This window comes from Papaver somniferum, unplaced genomic scaffold, assembly GCF_003573695.1.
Source record: "Papaver somniferum cultivar HN1 unplaced genomic scaffold, ASM357369v1 unplaced-scaffold_137, whole genome shotgun sequence".
NCBI lineage: Eukaryota > Viridiplantae > Streptophyta > Magnoliopsida > Ranunculales > Papaveraceae > Papaver > Papaver somniferum.
The window spans coordinates 13,584,960-13,609,935 of NW_020622934.1; the positions used below are offsets into that span (position 1 = coordinate 13,584,960).

Consider the following 24,976-nt stretch of genomic DNA (forward strand, 5'->3'; position numbering starts at 1 on the left):
AATAATGTTGACCTAGCAAATATTACGAATTTACGACAGATTTTTGCCAGTATAATGTTGCCTGACCGAAGAATGTAAATCAGGTTGTTCACGCTTTTCTTGCTCCCTAGCAAATAGAGAAAACAATTCTCTTTGATCGACACTAGGGAATAGAGAATTGGCAACTGAGAGTGCTTGAACTATTTCTAGTAATGCCGGCCTATGGGAAAGTTGCCAAAAATGAAAGTCAACAAGAATCGCAGTACTGTCAGACTACAAACATGAGGGATTCAGAAAAGTTCTCCAAGATTTAGCAAAGCTTGAAGGACTGAAAGGGAAAAATCTCATTCGTAACTTAATAAGCTTGTCCGTTGCCAGTAACAAAGAGAAAAGAGTAGTGTACTGTGTTCCCAACTAGAAACAGACTACCTAACAGAGTTTAGAATTGGAGGCCATGCTCCCGCGCTGCATCTGCAAGGGCTTCAATACGTCCATGGTATGGGTAACCACCACGATCAAAAGCGACCTTCACGATTCCTTTCTCTAGACAGGACTTGGCAATGATTTCGCCTACCTTCTTTGCTACTTCCTGTTGTAAAAGACCATCTAGTGAGTTATTTGACATCTCGACTGTATCAATTCCTTAAGGGAGAAAACAAAAACACATCTAGTGCTATCAAAAAACTCTTACAAGACTGGAGACAAAGACGCCTCCTTGACACAAACAAAATGGTCTCATCTAGTTGGAGTTAACTGGGATCTAACCAACGTATGAAACTCAGACAGCCAGAATGATATCAACGTAGATACTAGAAGACGCAATGTCGAAACTAAAATTAGCTGGTTTCCTTGATAATTGTAATCAGTGAACTTACAATGGTAGGTCCAGCAGTAAAATCCAACTGCTCAGAGATGGCCTTCTGCATCGTTGAAGCCGAAGCAAGGGTATGCATCTTAGAGTCATCTATGACCTGAGCATATAGATGCTTGTTGGAACGAAAAACAGATAATCTTGGTCTCTCTGGTGTCCCTTCAACCTGATGGGAAACATAAGAACAATAATGTAACATATATATATCATCACCACAAGAAACACTACAAATCACTCAAACAATTAATCAAACATGACAAAGATGTTATTAAGAAAATGAGATTAAAGAAAGATTCAAGCTAGACCAAATTTGCTCCACCAGTTGAAAGGGTTGAAACATCAATTCAAAAATGAGAAGAAGAAGAAATGAGTGAAAATGTGGACCTTCTTTCTGATACGAACATGGCGAGCTTGTCTGTCTTCTCTTCTAGTTCTAATCTTTGCTTCAATTGTTACAGCAGCTCCAAATGTTGAAGATGATGATGATAATTTGGGACGGAAATTGCAGAACTGGTGTGATTGTGAACAAACAAATGCACTCTGAGCAAATGAAAGAGACGACGCCATTGTTGTAAACTTGTAATCTCAACAGATATCTCTTCTTTCTTCTTCTTAAGCCCCACTTTATCTTATCCTTTTCTCAGTTTCTGTCTGTGCATTTACCACATGGGCCTTGAGGCCCAACTTCATTCAAGTGAGTGAAAGGAAACGTCCTGAGACCGACTAGCAGTTGTCCCAATCCGCCGACCCGAAACCATCCAACCGGTTACGGGTGGGTGCCCGAACTGTTTTTTGATGTATTGGACCTCACCTGGGTGGTAGTTTAAAATCCGATGGCCGTTCACACTCACTAGCTTTGTTGGATTTTGAAAGATGTCAACCACATTGGAGTTTAGGACACTCTATTTTACTCCACGTTACGATAGATTGAAGTTCATGAATCTGAAGATTATTTACGGTTACAAGATCAATACAATTTGTGATAGAGAGACTATGCAACATAGTGTGAAGGCCATCATTTTTTTCAAGTGCTTCTAACGGCATTTCGGTTACGAAAGATTGCTAACGCTGCTGTCTTAATTATACTAGGGCGTTCTTATATATACCCCATAAAATACTAACGGTACCCCCTTATAAACATCCTTCAACGTTATCTACCTATCCAATTCAATGAGAAAAAGGATCCTACCCCTAACAACAAAATAGAAATAAGAACACAAATCCATCGTCAGCAATCAATGGAAAAATTTCGGATCTTGTTCTTCTTCCCTCTAACCGTGAAAAAGCTTTCATATTGTTCTTTACGCTCCATATTAATTCCCTTCACACTTAAAAATTTCTACCTAGATTTGGTTAATTTCTTCTTAACTTATTATTTTGGAATCTTAAAAGTTTCAAAATTCTTGTTAATAGATGAAAGTGGGTTTAGCTTAATTTTGTTTGCAACTTGATCATGAACCATATTCATAAAGAAAACTCTGTTGATAAGCGTAATTTGATTTGATCTTACAGTATGATCTTTTATTTGTAGGAATCAGGGCTGAACTTTCATAAAAGGTTGTGAATTTGATCTATATTCGATTTGAGTTTGGCAGAAATGTATTAGGAGACATACTTTTTTGATCTACCGTTAGACATGATTTGATCTTTTAAATTGACTCAATCTCCGGAGTCCGGACCTCCCGATCTCTATAATATTTAACATAGAGTAATTATTTACTTAGGGTTTCCCATGTTCCTTAATAATAATATTGTTTCTTATTATGTAATTTCATAATTAATCTCACAATTAATACTATGCTCTATATTTGGCAGAAAGAAAGATTATGTAGGGATTTTTGACACGCGTATATAGGGATCAAATTATGGAAGGGGTATTAGTATCAAAATTTTGAAATAACATTTTGATTTTCATGTTAACCAAATTAAAGTTAACATAACTAATTGATGGAGGTATGGTAAGTATTTTATGGGGTATATGCAAGAACGCCCTTGTATTAAACTTAGAAATTAACAGAAAGGCAGTGACATCAAAGTTAATATAAGGATTTGTCCATATACCTAAAATATGTGGTAATATGATACTCCCTCCGTCGTATTTTAGATGAAGAGAATGTATTTTCACGTAGATTAAGAAAATGGAAAGAGATTAATTTTTTTTCATATATATCGCTTAATAATAATTGTTAGAATATTTAAATCTCCTAGTTTTTTTGTTCCTTTCTAATGGTTGATTCCAATGCAGGGTCAAACTAGGAAGAAAGTGTGTAAATTATGGAAACCTTCATCTATTTTGGTACTTTAAAAAACCCCTTTCTCTTCGTCTAAAATAGAACGAAGGAAGTATCTAAGTTCTCTAGCTTTTGCATATCTGTCCATCAGCAGCTCCAGAGTTGGGTGTGAAGATATTATATCTATTCAATTCAGTTTCCCATCGAAGGCAGATTCATCTCCTTTATCTTTTAGTTACTCTCTTGTTGTGCAATTTGCACGCGATACTCTTGCTTCAATACTTTTTCTTATACAGTCCTTCAATACTTTTTCTTATATGGTCAAATTAAGATATTTCAATTTTCGAAGAACTGATAGGGATGCGCATTTTTCAATCCCATGTAGCTTATCTCCTTATCAGGTTCCCTTTCAAGTATTTTTAAAGCCTCATCCTGCATTTGATTGTAGTATCGAGTTTCCAGATTACAATCTGGATTGTTCACATACATCAAATTGTTTATGAACCCAACTATCATGTTTATCGTACTCGCGCTATTTGATGTATTTTCTTAAAAGTAGTATTACATCTAGCTTTCTAGATGTGCCAGATAATTATACTACAAAACTCTGGCCATTCTACTATGTCATTTCCCTTATGTTTATCAGTAAACCATTAATTTAACCACTCATGAAAATTATTACAACTTTCTTTTACATCATTCATATCAAAATTTAAATGCATCCATACTTGAATTGTGAAATTACAATTGAGGAAAAGATGTGTCAGGGATTCTTCTTCTTCGTTGCGTAGGCTACACTTTGCGTCATTATTTGGAAGTATAGCAACAAATCCAATACTTGTTGTTAGAATGAGTGCGCCGCTTTCCACATGAAAAACTTTATAGTTTTAGTTCCCATATTCTATTCCAATCGATATTGTTATTATTATCGCTACTATTTATTGAATTGTACAATGACTTTATAATAATAGTGTTGTGTTAAGATATATCCCAGTGTGCTGCATCATCTATATCATGAATAAGCATGTGAACTTGTTTTATCTTCTCAACTGTATTATCATCAAAATATACACTTAAATTGTTAGAGCATCGCTCGGTCAAACTCACAAGTGTTTCTATCTCAAGCTTGTTGTCAAATTTAGTTGTCAAAACTATATCTTGATTTCTAGTCTACATTTAGTCAAGTCTCGGATTAGGATGGAAGTTTGTATTGAGTACCTGACATCACTGCGTTCTACTGTTTGAAGGCGAAGATCAACCGAAGCTTTTGGAGAACTTCATCAACAAAAGGTAAGTGAAGACTGAACCACCTATTAATCAAGTTTTCACATTTCTATCTATGAGACTATGTTTCATTGGACGGTGGTGAAGGAACGGACTGAGTTTTGCTCTGCAACTCGGCGACGGAATCAGTGATTTTTTCTTCAATTTTTTTGTTTTCTGAGCGCATTAATCATCAAAATCAGGTGAATTCAACGTTAAATTATCAATGATTGGTGATGATTTTTCTTACATTCTTGATCTGAATAAGGTTTTTAGTAATTTTTCTGATAGTTTTTATTGAAACCTAGATCGATTATGAACAATAATACTTTTAGTTTTTTTTCTTCTGAATCTTGTGAGAAGAGAGTTGAGAACGTAATTTCTTCAGGAGTTCCATCTCTATATATCCCAGATGAGGATATTGATGAAAGTCTGGAAGAGTGGAAATTTAGTTTAATTGGTAGATTGGATTTCGTAAGATTGAAATTTGTTTTTGCTGAAGAATCTCTGAGAAAACAATGGAAAACATCAGGTAACTATCAATTGATTCCTCTTGGTAAAGGTTTTTTCATCATTAAGATACAAAATGAAGTTGATATGAAATATATTTGGAATGGGTTTTGGAAAGTGGAATCTCATATACTTAAATTGAGGCTGTGGGAGCATAATTTTAACCTTGCTTCTCAGAAATCATCTTCTGCTTTTGTTTAGGTAAATTTTCCAGGACTGGGAATTGAATTTTGGAAGGAAAAAATTCTTATGGCATTGGGTGAATCCATTGACAGAGCTATTAATGTAGATGAAACAACTCTTAAAAGAGAAGTTGGATATTATGCTAGTGTTCTTGGGGAAGTAGATTTATCTAATACAGTTCCTCACCATGTTCTAGTGAAAACCAAATATGGTAGTATTGAGCAAGAAGTACAAATTCCTAAATTACCAGGTTTCTGCAGTCATTGCAAGGTGGTAGGACATTTAGTTACTGAATGCAGAGCTATGAGAAAAGAGACAGAACAAAATGAAGCTGCTGGGATTAATCCTAATTAACATAGTGCAAAATAAGATTTGGAAGCCAAAAGGGAAGAAGCAAAAACAACAAATTGGGTTTGATATTTGTTTCACTCCACAATCTCAAGAAGTAGAGAATGGAATGGTAAATACTGCACCAAATATTACTCAAAAGGTGAATGAAATTCATGAGGAGTTGTTAAGTGACAATGAGCAAATAGATGATGTGATACCTCCTATAACTAATAGTAGTAACAGTTCATCTTCTGTTTATTTTGGTGATCTTAATTCTCAGAAGGACAGAAGGAATTCCTGAATTGTCTGTTAAAAAACTACTCCATGTAGTAAATAGTATACCTCCTAATTTAGAGTGTACTACTTCTTCAAAGTATGGTCTTGAAGTGGAAAATTTAGTGACACAAATAAGTAACACTGGACCTGAAGTACAAAAATCTACTGCACTTGGGTCTCCCAGTAAATTTAATGTGTTAGTTGATGTGGTTGAGGAACAGTTAAGTGTAAATAATGAAAAGGTGAAGACAACTACAAATACATTGAGTAAAGGTACTAAAGGTAAAACTTCTGGTAACACTTTTATTCCAACTAGAGTACAACCTGTCAGGAATTTAGTTAAGAACAATAAAGGAGTGAGGAGTCCTGGAATTTCTCAAAGCATTCTTCATCAATGAGAGTTATGTTCTGGAATATTAGAGGCTTGAAGAGAATGAGAGCCAGAGATAAACTCATAAATTTAGTGAAACATTTTAATCCTTCCCTATTATGGATAGCTGAACCTAAAATCAAGATTTCTGGTAATTATGTTAAGAATTTAAAGCTGCCTGGTATGAATCAAATGATAGTTCATAATGCTTCTGATGGTGGAAAGGCTAATATTTGGTTATTCTGGCAGTCTTCTATTTCAACTCCTACAGTGATATCATCAGCAAAACAAGCAATTACGGTCAAAGTGGGTGAAGTTCTTGTGACTGGAATCCATGCAGCATGTTTAACAGTGGATAGAAGAGAATTGTGGGATGATTTAGAAGTAATTCATGAGATGAATATGCCATGGTTGGTAGTTGGAGATTTTAATGTAGTTTGAAGTAGTTAAGAAAAAGTTGGTGGTAGAAGACCTTTAAAAATTGTTATGCAAGATTTTAAAAATTGTTTAAGTATTTGTGATCTCATTCAAGCCCCTAAATCTGGTATACAATACTCATGGTGCAACAATAGGGTTGGGAAGAAGAGAATCTTATGTGATTTGGATAAAGCTTTTTTTAACATTAAATGGCTGGAGAAATTTGATGGCTGGAAATATAAGGTTGGTGTTAGAGGGACTTCTGATCATGGGCCTATAATGGGATGTACTGTGGAGATACCTAAACCAAAAAATGTTCCTTTCAGATATCAAGTTGTGTGGGCTACTAATCCTGAGTTTTTTAAAGTGATTCAAAGCTCTTGGGAGGAAAGTATAAATGGGAATCCTGCATTTGTGTTTATGTCCAAACTTAAAAGATTTAAAGATTTTGTAAAAAAAGTGGAACTGGGAAGTCTTTGGTGATTTAAGGATTAAAATGACACAAGCTGAAGTAGAAGTGGAGAAAGAAGCTTTGATTTCTGATGCAAATCCTGAGAATGTTGAGCTACTGAATCATTTAATAACTGCTAGAGGAAAACAAGAATTAGTATCTCAACAATTTAATGAACTTATGAGATCAAAGGCAATAATAAAGTGGGTAAAAGAGGGTGGATCAAATACTTCTTTCTTTCATACTTCTATGAAGATTAGAAAAGAACATAATAATATAACTGAGCTGGAGGATGAGAATGGCAATCTGGTGAGTAGTCAAGCTCAAATAGCTGATACTTTAGTTAAACACTTTCAAAAAAAAAAAATTCAACATCAAGTTGTGAACTTTGATAAAGTATTTTTGAGGTGATTCCTAAGGTAATAACAGAGGAAGACAATACTTTTCTAGATGCAATTCCTTCTGCTACTAAAATCAAAGAAGTTGTTTTTGGGATAGATGCAAGTAGCTCTCCAGGCCTTGATGGGTTTCCTGGGAGTTTTTATAGATTTGGATGGAGTATTATTGGACAAGATTTAATCAATGCACTGCAATACTGTTGGAGATGCAGGTTTATCCCAAGAGGTATGAATTCAAATTTCTTATTTCTACTTCCTAAAGTCCAAGGAGCAAGAAAAGCAGCACAGTTTAGACCTATTGGTCTTGCTAATTTCAGTTTCAAAATCATTACAAGAATTATAACTGAAAAAGCGGGGGCCTAACAACACCACCCAATATTTCGCTTAGCAATCTGTATGGACAAACTCGAATATACTTTTAAGAGAATCAACAAGACTCAATAAACTAAAAGTATATCAACGAGTTTATATCTCTCTTCTTGATTTGATTTACTCAATCAAGAATTGAGAGTTCTAATCAAATACAAGGAATAACTTGGATGGTACCAAAGACCAATATCCAAGGATCAATCAATGACAATCAACAACCAAAGGTTGAATTACTCTAATTGATGATCTAACGCACAACCTGTATTATTTCAATTATATAAACAAATATAATGCGGAAATAGAAATAACACAGACATCAGAAATTTTGTTAACGAGGAAACAACAAATGCAGAAAAACCCCGGGACCTAGTCCAGATTGAACACACATTGTATTAAGCCGCTACAGACACTAGCCTACTCCAAGCTAACTTCGGACTGGACTGTAGTTGAACCCCAATCAGTCTCCCAGTGATCCAAGGTACAGTTGTACTCCCTACGCCTCTGATCCCAACGGGATATTGCGCACTTGATTCCCTTAGCTGATCTCATCCACAGACAAGTCTATCAAAGGATCAATCTGTCTCCCACAGATAAATCCTAAAGGTTTTGTTCCGTCTTTTGATAATAATCAAGGTGAACAGGAACCAATTGATAATCCGGTCTTATATTCCCTAAGAACAGCCTAGAGTTATCAATTACCTCACAACAATCTTAATCGTATGGTAGCGAAACAAGATGTTGCGGAATCACAAACAATGAGACAAAGATATTTGTGATTACTTTTTATATCTTTCTTATCGGAGATATCAATCTCAAGCCAATCAATCTGATTATACTCGTACGATAGAAGATGCAAGATCAGATCACACAACTACGATAAAAGTAGTATTGGTCTGGCTTCACAATCCCAATGAAGTCTTTAAGTCGTTAACCTGGTTTTAGAAGAAAAAAACCAAAGGTTAAAGGAGAATCGACTCTAGTATGCAAACTAGTATCACACATGAGGTGTGGGGATTAGTTTTGCACAATACTAGATGTCTCCTTTATATAGTCTTTCAAATCAGGGTTTGCAATCAATGTTAGCTTAGTAACAAATCATTCAATATTCACCGTTAGATGAAAACCTGATTTATATTCAAGCTAATATTTCTCAACCGTTAGATCGAAAACTTAGTTTGTTATACACACTTGACAATGCACGCTTCTAGGTTTGTTAACCGTACCCAAACGTATGCACTTGTTGGTTCAACAACAGTTAACCAAATGGTTAGCCATATGAGCATTTCATATCAACCATGTTCTTCTTCACTATAACTAGTTCAAATGGATTTAAATGAACTAGTTAGAGTGTTATTCAATTGCAATGAAATCTCATGTACTACACAAGGAACAATTGAAGCAAAGATGATTTGATTCACTTGAATCAGTTCATGAACTTTTATAGCCACGGTTTGCAAACTGCATTCCTTAGTCTTTTTAAGTTTAAGTTCAGAAATCATCTTCAGATATATAACCTTCTCAAGTTCGCGTACTAGATTCGCGGACTTAAGTTACCGGGCAGAGTTTACAAACTCCAGCAGAAATTCTCGGGTTTGAGAACTTCGCCGGTTCACGGACTTAGCTTCATACAAGTAGTTTGTCAACTCCAGCAGAAATTCTCGGGTTTGAGAACTTCGGCAGTTCGCGGACTTGGCTCACTCCATTCTTCCGGTTCTATTGATCAACAAAGTTCGCAAACTTTGGTTCAAGGAATATGACTTATACATAAATGTATTTCCACAACAATCCTTATGTCCACCATTGGTTATGTAATCTAAACTCTCATTCCAATCATTGAAACATTCTTAGAGGACGTTATATAGTAGTTGTACCATTTCTCGTCAAAGCAATTTTCAAGATGCTTGAAACATATCATGACTTTCGTCACATGGTAAAGATAAACTTGATCGAAGCGAAAAGCTTACCAACACATATTTCGAGATGTAGATAAGCGAGGTATACTCGTCTCGAAATACCAAATGTGTATAATCTAAGTCTATATATATAGCATACGATTTCTTGTCTCAAAGAGTAGGAGATAGAGTAGATATACTTTTGAGTGACAGATAAGGTCAAGTATTCACATACCTTTTTATCGAGAAGTTCCACCGGTTCTTTGAGTAGTTCTTCTACTTGTATGATGAATCGCCATGAAGTCCTTGAGCTCAACTACACTTTCTATCCTAGTCCGAGACTTAGCTGTAATAGACTAGAAATCAAGACTTATAGTTTTGATCACTAACATTGACAAACATGATTGAGATAGCAACATGATTGGCATTATTTTGTATTCCATATGTATTGATAGTTTTGTCGCTAAAATTGACAAAGGGGGAGATTGTTAGAGCACTGCTCGGTCGAACTCGCATGCGTTGCTCTATCCAGCATGTTTGTCAATGTTAGTGATCAAAAGTATAATTCTTGATTTCTAGTCTATTATAGCTAAGTCTCGGACTAGGATATTAAGTGTAGTTGAGCTCAAGGACTTCATGGCGATTCATCATACAAGTGGAAGAACTACTCAAGTAACCGGTGGAACTTCTCGATAAAAAGGTATGTCAAGACTTGAACTTATCTGTCACTCAAAAGTATATCTATTCTATCTCCTACTTCTTGAGACAAAAGTCGTATGCTATATATATATATACTTAGATTATACACATTTGATATTTCGAGCCGAGTATACCTCTCCTATCTATATCTCGAAATATGTGTTGGTAAGCGTTTCCCTTCGACCATGTTTTTCTTTACCTAGTGACGCAAGTCATGATATGTTTCAATCACTTTGAAAATTTCTTTGACGAGAAATAGTGTAACAACCTTATAACGTCCTCTAAGAATATTTCAATGATTGGAATGAGAGTTTATATTACATAACCATAATGGACATAAGTATGTTGTGGAAACACATATATGCATAAGTCCTACACTGGAGAATGGCTATTAGCCAAGTCCGCGAACTGCCGAAGTTCTCAAACCCGAGAATTTCTGCTGAGTTAACAAACTGTTGTGTGAGCCAAGTCCGCGAACCGGCGAAGCTCTCGAACCCGAGAATTTCTGCTGGAGTTTGAAAACTCTTTCCAGTACTTCAAGTCCGCGAACCTAGTCTGTGAACTAGTGAAGGTTATATATCTGAATATGATTTCTGAACTTAAACTTATAAAGACTAAGGAATGCTTTTGCAAATCGTGGCTATAAAGTTCATGAACCGATTCACGTGAATCAAATAATCTTTGCTTCAATTGTGTCTTGTGTAGTACATGAGATTTCCTTGCAATTGAACAACCCTTTAACTAGTTCATATGAGTCATTTGAACTAGTTATGGTGAAGAAGAAAATGGTTGGTATAAAATGCTCAAATGGATAACCTTTTGGTTGACTATTATTGAACCAACAATGTACGCGTTTGGATGCGGTTAACAAACCTAGGTGCGTGCATTTCATTTGTGTATAACAAGCTAAGATTTCAATCTAACGATTGAGATATATTAGCTTGAATCTAAATCAGGTTTTCATCTAACGGTGGATAGTTTTCTTTGTGAGCAAGGAGAAACCCTGATTTGAAAGACTATATAAAGGAGACATCTAGCCTTGTGCAAAACTAATCCCCACACCTTACATGTGATACTAGTTTGCGTGCTAGAGTCGATTATCCTTTAACTTTTGGTTTTCTTCTTCTAAAACCAGGTTAACGACTTAAAGACTTCATTGGGATTGTGAATCCAGACCGATACTACTTTTATCGTAGTTGTGTGTTCTGATCTTGCATCTTATATCGTACGAGTACAATCAGATTGATTGGCTTGAGATTTGATATCTCTGATAGGCAAGATATAAAAGTAATCACAAACATCTTCGTCTCATAGTTTGTGATTCCATGACGTCTTGTTTCGCTACCATACGATTAAGATTGTTGTGAGGTGATTGATTAATCTAGGTTGTTCTTCGGGAATATAAGACCAAATTATCAATTGGTTTCTGTTCACCTTGATTTTATATCAAAAGACGAAACAAAAACTTTAGGGTTTTTCTGTGGGAGACAGATTGATCCTTTGATAGACTTGCCTGTGTGAGAAAGATTTTTTTATTGTTAAAGCCTGCGATTTTGGGTCGTAGCAACTCTTAGTTGTGGGTGAGATCAGATAAGGGAATCAAGTGCGTAGTATCCTGCTGTGATCAGAGGCGTAGGGGTGCAACTGTACCTTGGATCAGTGGGAGACTGATTGGGTTTCAACTACAGTCCAGTCCGAAGTTAGATTGGAGTAGGCTAGTGTCTGTCGCGGCTTAATACAGTGTGTATTCAATCTGGACTAGGTCCCGGGGTTTTTATGCATTTGCGGTTTCCTCGTTAACAAAACTTCCGGTGTCTGTGTTATTTCTTTTCCGCATTATATTTTTTTATATAATATAAATAATATATGTTGTGAGTTAGATCAATCAATTGGATAGTCCGACATAACGGTTGTTGGTTTATATTGATTGATCCTTGGATATTGGTCTTTGGTACCATCCAAGTTTATCTCTCTTTAATCGAGACTCGCAATTTGCTTGAGTAAGATTAAATCGATAGATTGAGATATAAACTCTTTGATATATTTTTCATTGATTGAGTCTGACTGTCTAGTTGTTCTCATAAAAAGTATATTGGAGTTTTTCCATACAGATTCCTAAGCGAAATATTGGGGGGTGTTGTTAGACCCCCGCCTTTTCAATTGGTATTAGAGCAGGCAAACACGTTTAAGACCTCATAAATCTGTGTTTGTAGCGATCTGTCTCTATGGACAAGAGTATTATCTCTGATAACGCAACATCAGTTCAGAGTCATTCCCGTGAGCGTCAAAATCCTTTTGACTCTAAGAAAAGCACTGTATCTTGTCCCTCAACTGAATCTGCATTCGACTGGGAAAAATCTCTTGATGAACAGTTGGATGATCTTTCTGATGACAGTGATTCAGAAGAAGGGCAAAGCATTGATGAGGAAGTTGCTCAATATATCAAGATGTTTGATCGTGCTTTGAAGGAAAAGAATTCAACAACTTTCTTGAGAAAGTACATGGGTCATCTTTGTCAAGAAAATATAAAACTGAGAAAACTCTTTAAAGGATATGATGGCGGGTACAAACTCTTAAAACCTATCGTTAAAAATCGTGATGAAGATCTATGCACAAAAAGGTCGGAATGTGATAATCTTCTCCGAAATCTCTGTGTGTTGAAAGAAAGACTTGCAGAGGAAAATGCAAGATATGACTCTCAACAAAAATGTCTTAATGACAGAGAAATCAGTTTTCTTGCCAAAGAAAAATCCTTGAAATCTGACCTTGCAGCTTCTCTTAATAAAGTGAATTCACTGGAAGAGAATCTGAAAAAGTTTAATTCTAGATCTACAAAACTATCTTCTATGATTGGAGCATGTAAAGAATATCGTGATACACGTGGTCTGGGATATAAAGGAATAGACGCTCCAAAAACTAGTAAGATTAATTTTGTGAAAGCTATTGGAAATTCTCCAGGTGAAAAACCTTTGAAAGCTTGCAATGTTCCTAAAAACAAGGATTTATTTTCTTCTGAATTTGCTCATAAGAAAACAGTAAGAAATAAGTCCTTTAACTGCTACTACTACGGGAACAAGGGACATTCTGAGCAAAGATGTCGTTTTCGTTTACGGAATGAAAAACTTCGTAACATTCTTGCATGGATGTCTAAAGAAGTTGTTAAACCAGTATCATACACTGTTCGAACAAAAGGAAACTTCTATCCTCAAGGGATATATAATGATAAGTCCTTTCTTAACTGTGTATACAAAATGAAGAGTGCCTACAACGACAGAAGGAGGAATGACAAATGTATGATTGATCCTGTAAATTTCTCAGGTAAGAGGAAAAGGCATAGAAGGAAGAAAGAAGAACTGTGTTCCTCTGGTCTCGTCAAAGAAGGATGTAAATCCAAGACTTCCAAATCTGACTTCTTACATGTCAACAATCGAGTGTCTGATATTGAAAATTAGCATAAACAAACTCAGACGGAATATCAAGAAAACATGGAAGGTTGTTAACCCAGGTACTCCTAAATCTTCTCTAGATAATGCTTCTTCAAATAAATCTAGTAGCTTGATAAACACCGTTGAAAAGAAAGGATAAGTGAATATTGATGAGCAAGGTGTTCATCTTATTACACCCTGACTTGTTTATGGTGCATTTCTTTTCAATAAAAAGGGATGCTCATGATTCTCAAGTGCTTCCTCTTGAGAAAGCGGTCAGGATCGTACTATGTTCTTTTTTAGGGTCTTTACTCCGTTTGTTCCTTAACATCTATTCCTTGTTTTTGATCTTTTGGGCTTCTTTGGCCTAGCATGGGCCTTGTTCTCTTGTACGCGCACCATCCCACACGAACGTCATGTTTCCCAGGGTTTAATGGAAGACCTTATATATATAATGTTCCAGAAGAATAAAAAGATCTACTAAAGTCTTTTTGGTGCACAATGGAAGGAAGCAACAAAGTCGATGATGTTGAGTTATGTACTATTGTGATCTCGTGCTTTCACGCTCTTGATCCTGAAAACGAAGACAAACTATCAGTTCAGATTTCTTCACAATTGGTAGGAAATCTTCTTGGAGATTTTAATGTTGTACAAGAACAACTCGGTATTGGAACCAGCAACCTTATTTTTCTGAAAGGCGAACTTAAGAAGGCTACTGAGGAGCTCGTTCGTGTTCAATCTCTAGTTGCTGACATGATTTAGAATTTTTCAGATCTTGGTCTTAATTTCCTAGGATGTCTTCTTTTTGGTTTAGTTGGAAAAATAACTAGTGCTTTGAATAGCAATGATTGTGACTACACATAGCTATTATTTTCATCTTCTTGTATTATTTTTTAGGTATATTGGCTTTAAATTCTAAAAATATTTGGAGGATGATGGTTTGCAGTATTTAATCTTTATGGTTTGTTATATTGCAATTTGTTATGGGATATTTGTGTTTACGACCGTGAACTTTGTTGTCCCATATTTTGTCAAAAGTAAAGTCGTTCATGATCGGTATTCATGTATTGATTTAAGGATGAATAGACTTTTGACAAATACAAAAGTTAAGCCTATAGTTGTCAACTCCTTGATGGAAGATAGGTTAAAATCTTTTGTGTTCAAAGAAGATGTCTATTAAATATCGTTATGCAAATAATGATGGAATATAGAATGAATCCTTGTGTATTCCACAGTATTGATCTTCATTGATCCATATTTTATGTAATACCGTGAGGTTCCGTAGTGTGTCTTATGTTGAGCACGATACGACTAAGATGATTAATCTTTTAATTAGCTTGGTTGGTTGTTCCGTAAGGTATGTTATGTTGAGCATTTGTGAACTAAATTAATAATCTTGTTTGGTTATTTAGTTATTGCTCCGTAAGTTCTCTTATGTCGAGCAAAATAATTGACAATTAAATTGATAACTTTCGTGATTAGTTTGGTTGTTTGTATTCCAATTAGATTAATTATGGGTTCTCTTGTAATTAATCTAGTTGAGTATTCATATATTCCATAAGTTTTCTTGTGTTGAGTATATGAACGGCTATCCTAATCGTTTTCTAATGGTTATGTTAGTCATATGTTCCGTAAGTTTTCTTATGTTGAGCATAATCAATTAAGTTGATCACCTTGTGTGTTTAATTTGATTGTGTATTTCGATTGGTAACATATCAATATAAGACTACTTGTAGTTTCGGTTTTGATATTGGTTATCAGAACGTGATGTGTGGAACCCTCATGCCTAACTCTACAGGTTTGCAAGTCTATTCTGAGATTTGTAAGATTCTTTTCATGTAGTCCTTTATTTTTTCGTTTCTTTGTCATTTTTGTGACAAAAAGGGGGAGAAATATATGGAGTAAACAAGTGATACTGGCATTGATTTTATATTAATTGGTATTGCTAAGGAAAAGAACATTGGTGCTTGAATGATATATCTAACGAAAGAGTGAAAGCACAGACTAAGGGGGAGTAACATGTCATATTGATTGGTATAAAAAAGACGTGCGGATTGAATATCTACCTATCTTCCTTAGGGGGAGTAATATCTTTGTTATTATAATGTCAAAAACGACATTTTCAAGGATTGAATGTAAGCAGTTTTACTGTGCTGTTGATTCGGGAATCAAGCGGAGTGTAATGAATTCTTGTAATTTGTTTATCCATATGATGTAAGATTTTTGTCACTAAAATTGACAAAGGGGGGGATTGTTAGAGCATTGCTCGGTTGAACCCACCAAGCGTTGGTATGTCAAGTTTGGTTGTCATATTTTAGTGAATCAAAACTCATGTTAAGAGTCGCTTGATTATGTACTAGAGTTAAACTTCGTATAGGTTAGTTTGGAAGTATTAGGATATGAGACATTAAAAGTATCGCGAAGTCTTGAAGATGTGAAGAAGTAAGGAGCTACAACGACAACAATCATCCTTCCACTTGAGGTTAGTGATATTTGACTTGAACAGTTTCATTCCCTAACGTATCTTTCAAGTCGTGCATATTGAAAACATCACTGCGAAGCATGTTTGAACTCTAGATAGATATAGTATTAAGGAATACAATACGAGGTTTGTTGCTTAACCATTAAACTTTGTAGATAACACATCGCCATAATCATTTGAATGCTATTGTGATTATGTATGGGTATAAGGTGAGGATTTCATCCTAGGGAAAAAATGTTTACATGTGTTCTAATGAAGTAAGTTCATAAACTTGTTTATGGACCGAAAAGGAAATTGCTGGGAGTTATTGGTTTTGTTATTCATTGCATATATTATGAACAACAAATATGTGTGATAGAGTATAACCGCTCACAACATGTTATGTTCTTGGTAGAACTATTCACAAAGTCCTGACTTTTGTATTGGTATAACTTTTATTAGTAAAACCAATCTTAAGTAATCACCTGGTATGATCGGATTGTATGTGCCTTGGGGGAAGGGAACCGATCCTTGTCGGGGAAAGGGAACCGATCCTAGTGAGGGAAAGGGAACCGAACCTAAGGGGTGCAGTGCAATAGGGAACCGATCCTTGTATGGGGTGCATCAAGGTTTATAGCATAAAGGGGAACCGATCTTATGGACATGTGCAACACATATGAGTTTAATAACATATATATGCGGGGAACCGATCCTAGTACCTAGTCAACCGAATCTTTGGGAAGCTAGTGTGACTATGCGTAGTACTCACATGGAGGTAGAACCGAAACTTGTTTTGGTAGAACCGTAAACCCATGATTGTGATTGAATGTTGGTTTGATCAATCACATAGTTCTTGAAAGTCAGATGAACCATTCTTAAACTTGTTTGGAAGTGTGGAAAATCGGTTTCAAGGTTGTAAGTGTGAAAGAGAAATTACAAAGTAAAGATGTCAACAAACTTTGAACACGTGCTGTGAATGTTTATTTCTATAATTGTTCAAAGATATTCCTTAAAGGCTATGGGAAGATAATCCTATGATCGAAACATAAGTAAGTTAAGAATCTTTTAATTAAGGTTATTAATTTAAGTTTGTAGGGAAATTATGGAATTAGTAATGTGCATTTACTAATTAGATTTTCCGAGAGATTTCGATTGTATTTTTGGACAGAACATTTCCAGGAATTATGAAAACTGAATCTGTGCATTTATGAATATATTGAGAATATTTTCGGTTTTGTAAATTCCTTGGTGTCCAAACTTCCTTGTCTATAAATACACGAAATTTGCCTTTCTAGCAAACTAATCCTTCGTAACAACAACCTTCCTCTTTTGTCTTTGTTACTGGTGTAGCTGCCTATCGGAGAGGAGAGTAATCTAATTAGGTGAAATCTCTTACGACCGCTCATTTTAAAGTCTTATTTGGGATTGAGAAGCTCTAGCGCGATCCGTTGGTGGGAAACTAGATAATTGCGGTTTATCTTTGTTTTCGATTGATTTGATTGACTAACGGTGGTTGAAATCTGATTGCACCTAGTTTGTTTATTCTAGAGAATCTTATTTTATGATATAATATTCACTCAAACTAGTTAAGAGTTTCAACAGGGATCTTTAGACTGTTATTAGTTCTAAAGACGATCTTGTGATAATCCATTGTTAACAGACTCCGTTCTGTGCGTGATTGATCACAAGAGATTCAAGTTGATTGTGTGCAGGTGTTTATTGAATATTTAAGAAGATTTGAAGACAAAGAAGATATTGAAGATCTGACTTGGGTTTTATAATCTTTGGTGTGCACAATACTTGTTTGGGAAAAGAGGATCCAATTAATAATCGGTTTATCCTTGTGGTAGATTGGATTGATTAATTGAGTAGATCGGCATCAACACGATTCTTAGGATTAAAGGTGTTGCCGGCTTAATCTTAACTGATTACATTTGGGTGATTGAACATAAGATAGATCTAGACCCGACGAAGGAATTCATGTTGAGATAAACGGAAGAGCCTTTTTCTGACTCATATCAGTTGGTTGAATAGAGTTGATCCCAAACAGATTTCTTGTTCCTTTACTTTTTGGAATACGAACCAAAAGGATTGTTCCAAGTACGTGACTTATTCACAAGTCGGAGGCGTGGGAATATAGAAAGAACTAGGTATACTATAGAGTTAGGTACTTGGTCTCAACTATACGAAGTTAGGTGTAATTTTTTGTAGCGGCTTAATCCTGAGAGTATTCAATTCTGGACTAGGTACCGGGGTTTTTCTGCATTTGCGGTTTCCTCGTTAACAAAATCCTGCGGTGTCATTTACTTTTATTTTCCGCATTATAATTGTTTTATTATAATTAAAGTAAATTACACAAACGTTAATTCCTATTTATTTGATAATCAATCCTATTGTGTTTGGTTAAGTCTGAACCTTTATATCAAGTAAACATACTTCGTTGTTGTATTGTCTCGATCTCGTATCTATAGACGATCACATGAAGTGTGAACCGATTAGTTGTATTGTCTCGACTCAGTCCATAGACAATCACTTTCGGAGAAAAGACTTATAGGTAGGAAAAGTTTTAGCTTGAGGTATATTTGGGTACCCTCGCCTTTTCATATGGTATCAGAGCAGGCAAACAAGAAAAGATCTAACAATCTGTGTTTGGTGCGATCCAACCTATAAGAATTGAATCTAATGAATGATTCAGTTATCGTAAAGCAAGACATCAAGAGTTCTGAATTAACACTTGATGATGGCATCTACGATTCAATATCTGAATAAATCATCTCTAGAGATTCTACGAGACAAGTTAATCTTGTTAATAATGTAGAAACCGATGACGACTGGAAAATACGTCTACAAGAAGGGTTAGATGAAATTTCCGATGATGGTGACTCAGATTTTGAGCAAGAACTAGAAGAGGATATCTCAGAATACTCTAAACTGTTGGAACCCTTGAAAAATGAAAAGCTGAGAACTTCAGATTTTCTTGGTTTTATAACTCCTCTTTGTCGTGAGAACAAGAAATTGAAGAAGGTTTTTCAAGGATATTGTATTGGTTACCAAAACCGTTATTATCTTCTTAAATATCGTACAAACAATCTAAATTCTAAGAAATTAGAATGTGAAAATCTTCGAAGAGAACTGTTTTTGTCGGAAAAGAAACGTGTTGAATCGGAAGCAATGTTTAATTCTCGACAAGTACAGGGTCTTGAAGAAAATCCAGTGCTAGTCTCTCTCAAACAAAATTGTTAGAGAAAGAGCGTGATGTTGCTCTTGAAAAAATTCACTTGTTGGAAGAGAAACTTGTTGAATCTGATGCAAGGATTAACTCTAAACAAAAGAGTTTTGAAGAGAAAGAAGGTGTATATATCTCACGAGAAAAACGCCTTGAGGCTGATCTAGCCGGTGCTCTTGATAAAATCAAGACGTTGGAAGAAGAAAATTTGGAACTGAAAAAGTCCAATGAAAGCTCAAACAAGTTAACCTCAATGCTAGAAGCAAGTAGAAATCATCGTGATACCCGAGGATTAGGCTATAAGGGAATATATGCTTCAAATATTAGAAAAAAGGTAAAATTTGTTAAAGCTACAAAGTCTTCTGTTGTGATTTTGAAGATGCACACAATATGCTTGCAAGTATACAAGGTCAATATTTGTAATAAAAGAGTGAGTAGGGGTTTGTCCACAGGGAGAGGAGCATATGAGAAGTTTTCCTAGACTAATAAGAGTGGCAATGCACTATGGCAGTGAGCTAAACATGTAACTGATATGAACCAAGGCTTGGAAAGTAAAGCAGCAAAGAAACAGCTAAAAGAAGCAGCAAATAACCAAGGCTTGGAAGCCAAGGGCAGGTTGAGTTCAGTGCACTGACTTCAGTGCACAATAGCTACAAAATGCATGAAAATGAAAGGCAAGAAAAGTAACTGAAATACAAGCATACAGGACTGAAATTAAAAGTGACTGAAATTAAGATTGACTGAAAGAGAAGTGGTGGTAAGCCAAGGCTTATGATCCACCTTGTGTCCTAATCAAGTGACATGGTCTAGGTTATGTTCAATCCTAAGCATACACTAGAAATGAAAGAACACCAACTTGCTCACTAGTCTACCCCTAGCATTGGCTGTCTTTTGACAGTACAGCCAATCACAGGCTCTATGAGCATTGGCCTCTCTCAATTACACAATCAAAACACAGCAGGGAAGAACTATCCTAGCTCAATCACACTTGACAGTGCACAAGGCTTCACTGAGCCTTGGCCTGAAACTGATTAGCTCATGCTAACCATGTTTTGGCAACAAACATACATCATATGAGATAAGTTAAACATAAATTGCAGCATATCAAATAACTACAACACATAAGCAAATTGCAACTGTAAACATACAAGTACTGAAATTTTCAGTTCATAAAAATTTTTCTCCAATTCTCTACTGGCTAGTCCAGAGAGGTCAATAGTCTCTCTCTAATACTTCCCCCAACACCCATTTATACCCCATACACATAATTTTGGTTTTCCCCAATTTTTCCCAAAGTCAGTAAAATTAGGTTTTGGTGAAAAATTAATTTACCTACTGTTGATGAAATTCTCGCTCCATCTCGTCGACCCATCCTTCTATTTCTCTTCCTGAGTCATCTCCCGCTCCAATTGCTGCTCTAACATCAACTTATATCTTCAATTTCTCACCTAGGGTTTCAGTCGGCAGAGATGAGAAATTGAGGAGATTAGTTGATGTAAAACGTGATAGTGATGATGGGTATAGGTAGAGTGATTTGGGGAGAAAATAGTGGAGTGATTTGGGGTGAGGTGGTGGTGATGGAGACGGACATGGTGGTGGTACGGGGCATGGCGGTTCTGCAGAGGGGGTGATGGAGGAGATGGTTCGATGGAGAAAGGGAAGGGTGCGTTTGTTTGAGGTGTAGGTGCTCGGTCGCTAGGGTGTGAGGCGAGTGTATCGAGTTTGATGATCTGCGACGCTGAGCCGTGGGATAGGGAGATGAAAGATCAATCGGACGGTGAGATGAAGTGAAGCTTGTAGCGACCGCTGGATTTTTTTATACAACGAAGTTAACGGCTCTAGATGGGGTTAGGTGTTGTAGTGTAAGGCGGAGATATCAAACGTTGATGAACAGCAAGGGATCGACCGTTGGATTCAACTACCATCTAATCTGAAGGCTTGGAATTTCAGCGCTGTGGTGCTTGGCAGAGACTTCAGATTTTGATGCTCCATGAAGGAGCGACCGTCGGATGCTTCTGAGAACTGATCTGATGGCTGAGAACGGAGGCGCTTTTGTGTGTAGAAAATGAGGTTGTGCGCACCATTCTTCGCGGCTTCCTTGCGTAATTTCTCCCGGCTTTTCACTACTTTTCTGCTCTTTTCGCTCCGCGACTCATCTGAACTTTATTTATTACCTAAAAATGCAAAATTAATTAATAAAAATATTTATTCTTGAAAACAATGAAAATACAGAATATGGGATAAAATGTAGAATTAATGCATAAAAGATGAGTTAAAATGCCAACAAAAAGGGATAAATATATACATTATTTGGCACTCATCAAATACCCCCAAACCTGAATTTTACTTGTCCTCAAGTAAAACAAAACTAAGGAAATCCTAACTATACCACTGTCGCTGGTCTCTCGAATGCATTTAGCGTATGCACTAAGCCTTTTAAACCACTAAGTGTCCCTAGTGGACGAGTTGAAGTCTCGTGAAGGTTTGCTTAGAACGTACCTACAAAGTTCTAGGTCAAAATATAAGCTCATATTCCATCAAATGTGACATGTGCAAAACAGTTTAAGCTCACAGCAAAATGGAGATGTCAATCTAGCTATCGAAGACACAATCCTAGCACTGATAACAAAAAAAAGACATGTGATAAGAGTGTAAAGTGTATCTACACATGTGTAAAGAAAGATCTGAAGTCATGACTACTAATCACCAAGAGATAGTTTCTCAGGCTAAGAACTGAGGTCGAAATCTAGCTAGCTGTCCGGACTTTACGAGAATTGTGAATGAGTTGGAGGTATTTCACAATTACTCGCGTTGTACATCAATGGCATACACCCTCCTTGCTTATTACAATGAAACAACAAAATGACTCTTTACATGACTCTTATTTACATTGACTATTCTCTTTTTATTTTTGGAACAAGAGATGATGGAATTGATAAATACTTGATTTTTTTGGAAACACTTTTGATACATGTACAAAAGGAAACAAAAGATTACATGACACTTTGCAAGAGGTAGCCCTTTTTGATGCACCCAGTTAAATTCGATGGTTGTCTTTCTTAATGTAACCTCCACCTTCTATCCCAACCAACCAAAGAACAAGCTAGTCAAGTTTCGTTCAGTATTCTAAAGTGATTGGCAATCGTAACTTCCTATCAAACACCTTGAAGATCGAGGCCATACATGTATTGGTAGATCGTGCGCGTGCAAATTTCTTATCACTATGTGAATTGTGCTAGAATCAGGGTGCCTAAATATCTAGACTAAGACTCCTAATAATTATACATATTTGCACAAGAATCAACATTTCAAGGTAAATGAGCTCCATTTTTATGATTTTTCATTTTTTAATTTTTTTTTGAATTTTTCAATTTTTTTTCAAAAAGATGGAGTTTTGTTTTCAATTATGGCAAATTATCATGGTATCTACTCTATACCCCCAAACCTAAACTAAACATTGTCCTCAATGTTTCAAAATATGGAAAGAATTATAAAACAATATATGAAGAGGAACATGCTGAGTAGAGTAAAAGGAGAGAGAATACCCGATTGTACGGTGGCAGCTCGATTAAAACTCCGTTATTCAAGGCAAAAATCCATCATATTAGCAGTCACAATGGATGAGCACAAAATATATACAAAAGGAAATTTAACTAACACATTATCTACAAGAAAATTTGGTTTTGATGGGAAAACGAAAAATTTTGGTTTTTAGGGAAACATTTGGAAAACTTTTTGGTTATTTAGGGAAAGAGTGGACCAGTTTAGTCCACATAGACTGGGTCCTCCAGGTCGGTTGTTTCAATGTCGGGTGGAAATGGCTCAAGGAATGGCTTTAATCTCTGCCCGTTGACTTTGAAAACGTTCTTGTTGGAGACATCCTCCAGCTCTACAGCTCCATGAGGAAAAACTGTGCGTACTAGGTACGGACCCTTCCATCTGGAACGCAGTTTTCCTGGAAAAAGATATAATCGGGAGTCATACAGCAAGACTTTCTGACCAGGAGTGAAGGATTTGCGTAGAATACGCTTGTCATGAAACATCTTCATCTTCTGCTTGTACAGCTTGGCACTGTCATAAGCCTCATTTCTCAATTCTTCCAACTCGTTGAGTTGAAGTTTCCGTTGAATTCCAGCTTCGTCCAGAGAAAAGTTCAGCTCTTTGATTGCCCAGTAGGCACGATGTTCTAATTCCACAGGTAGATGGCACGGCTTTCCATACACTAGACGATAGGGGGACATGCCAATTGGTGTCTTATAAGCTGTTCTATAGGCCCACAAAGCATCATTCAATCTCAATGACCAATCTTTCCTGGACGGGTTGACCGTCTTCTCCAGAATGTGCTTAATTTCCCTATTAGACACTTCCACTTGTCCACTAGTCTGAGGGTGGTACGGAGTAGCAATCTTGTGAGTTATGCCATACTTGCGTACTAAAGACTCAAAGTACTTGTTACGAAAATGTGAACCGCCGTCACTGATGATAGCTCTAGGGGTATCAAAACGTGAAAATATGTTCTCTTTTAGAAATGAAAGTACCACCTTGTGGTCATTTGTTCTGGTTGCTATGGCTTCTACCCACTTAGAAACGTAATCAACTGCGACTAGGATGTACAACTTTCTGTCAGACATGGGAAATGGACCCATGAAGTCTATCCCCCAAACATCAAAAATCTCCACAATCAAAATGGGGTTATAACCGGAAAAGCCATCTAGAAAACAGTAGTGACTGTGTCCAGACACACGTTCTAGCATTTGGTCAAAGAAAGGGAGCGGGAAGTGATCCTTCCTTGTTACTGTGTTTAACTTCCTGTAGTCGATGCATACTCGCCATCCTGTGATTGTACGAGTAGGGACTAATTCATTCTTGTCGTTCTGAACAACAGTAATGCCTGACTTCTTAGGCACAACTTGAATGGGACTAACCCATTTGATATCGGGAATTGGGTATATGATACCTGCATCAAGTAGTTTCAGGATTTCTCCTTTGACTACATCTCTCATGTTAGGGTTAAGTCTCCTTTGCATTTCCCTCGATGGTTTGGCATTCTCTTCAAGGTTAATGTGGTGCATGCAAATGGTGGGACTAATTCCTTTGAGATCTGAGATGGTCCATCCTAAGGCCTCTTTGTGTTCCTTAAGTACTTCTAAAAGCTTACTTTCCTGTTCCGTGTCTAAACATGATGAAATAATGACAGGTAAAGTATCAGAAGAACCTAGGAATGCGTACTTCAACGTACTAGGCAATGGTTTCAATTCAAGCTTGGGTGGCTCAACAATGGATGGAATAAGCTTGGAATCAGAGAGTAGGGGTGGTTCCACTTCATATTTCCTTTCAGTGATGTCCATTTGAGGTACAGATTCGAGCAGAGATAGGACGTCACTACAGTATGCATCATCATAGAAATCAGGGTTAAAGTTCTCCATACATGCTTGAAAGGGGTCAACGGATAGAATGTTAGTCAACGAATCTTGCATTAATCCTTCAATCATATTAACTTCATGTACATCATCATCATCAAGATTCACAGGTTGTTGACTAATATCGAACACATTCAATTCTACCGTCATGTTACCAAAAGACAGTTTTAACACTCCATTCCGACAGTTGATGATCGCGTTGGAC

At 36.3% G+C, this 24,976-nt stretch overlaps 2 protein-coding genes across 2 annotated transcripts in view; one reads left to right on the forward strand and one right to left on the reverse strand.

Annotated features, from left to right (window-relative positions):
* Nucleotides 1–222: 222 nt before the first annotated feature.
* On the reverse strand, nt 223–1,461 carry LOC113334431 (50S ribosomal protein L18, chloroplastic-like). Its single transcript, XM_026580688.1, has 3 exons — nt 1,235–1,461; nt 855–1,016; nt 223–568 (listed from the first exon to the last, which is right to left on the reverse strand). The coding sequence occupies exons 1-3, from the start codon at nt 1,415–1,417 to the stop codon at nt 419–421; spliced, it is 495 nt and encodes a 164-aa protein (XP_026436473.1). The 5' UTR covers nt 1,418–1,461; the 3' UTR covers nt 223–418.
* A 5,465-nt stretch (nt 1,462–6,926) lies between these two features.
* Nucleotides 6,927–24,976, forward strand: part of LOC113334599 (calcium-dependent protein kinase 14-like) — a 53,818-nt gene continuing 35,768 nt past the window's right edge. Inside the window, exons 1-2 of the mRNA XM_026580816.1 lie at nt 6,927–7,190; nt 7,301–7,505. Coding sequence (XP_026436601.1) covers nt 6,927–7,190; nt 7,301–7,505 — 469 coding nt within the window. The remainder of the gene's footprint in view (nt 7,191–7,300; nt 7,506–24,976) is intronic.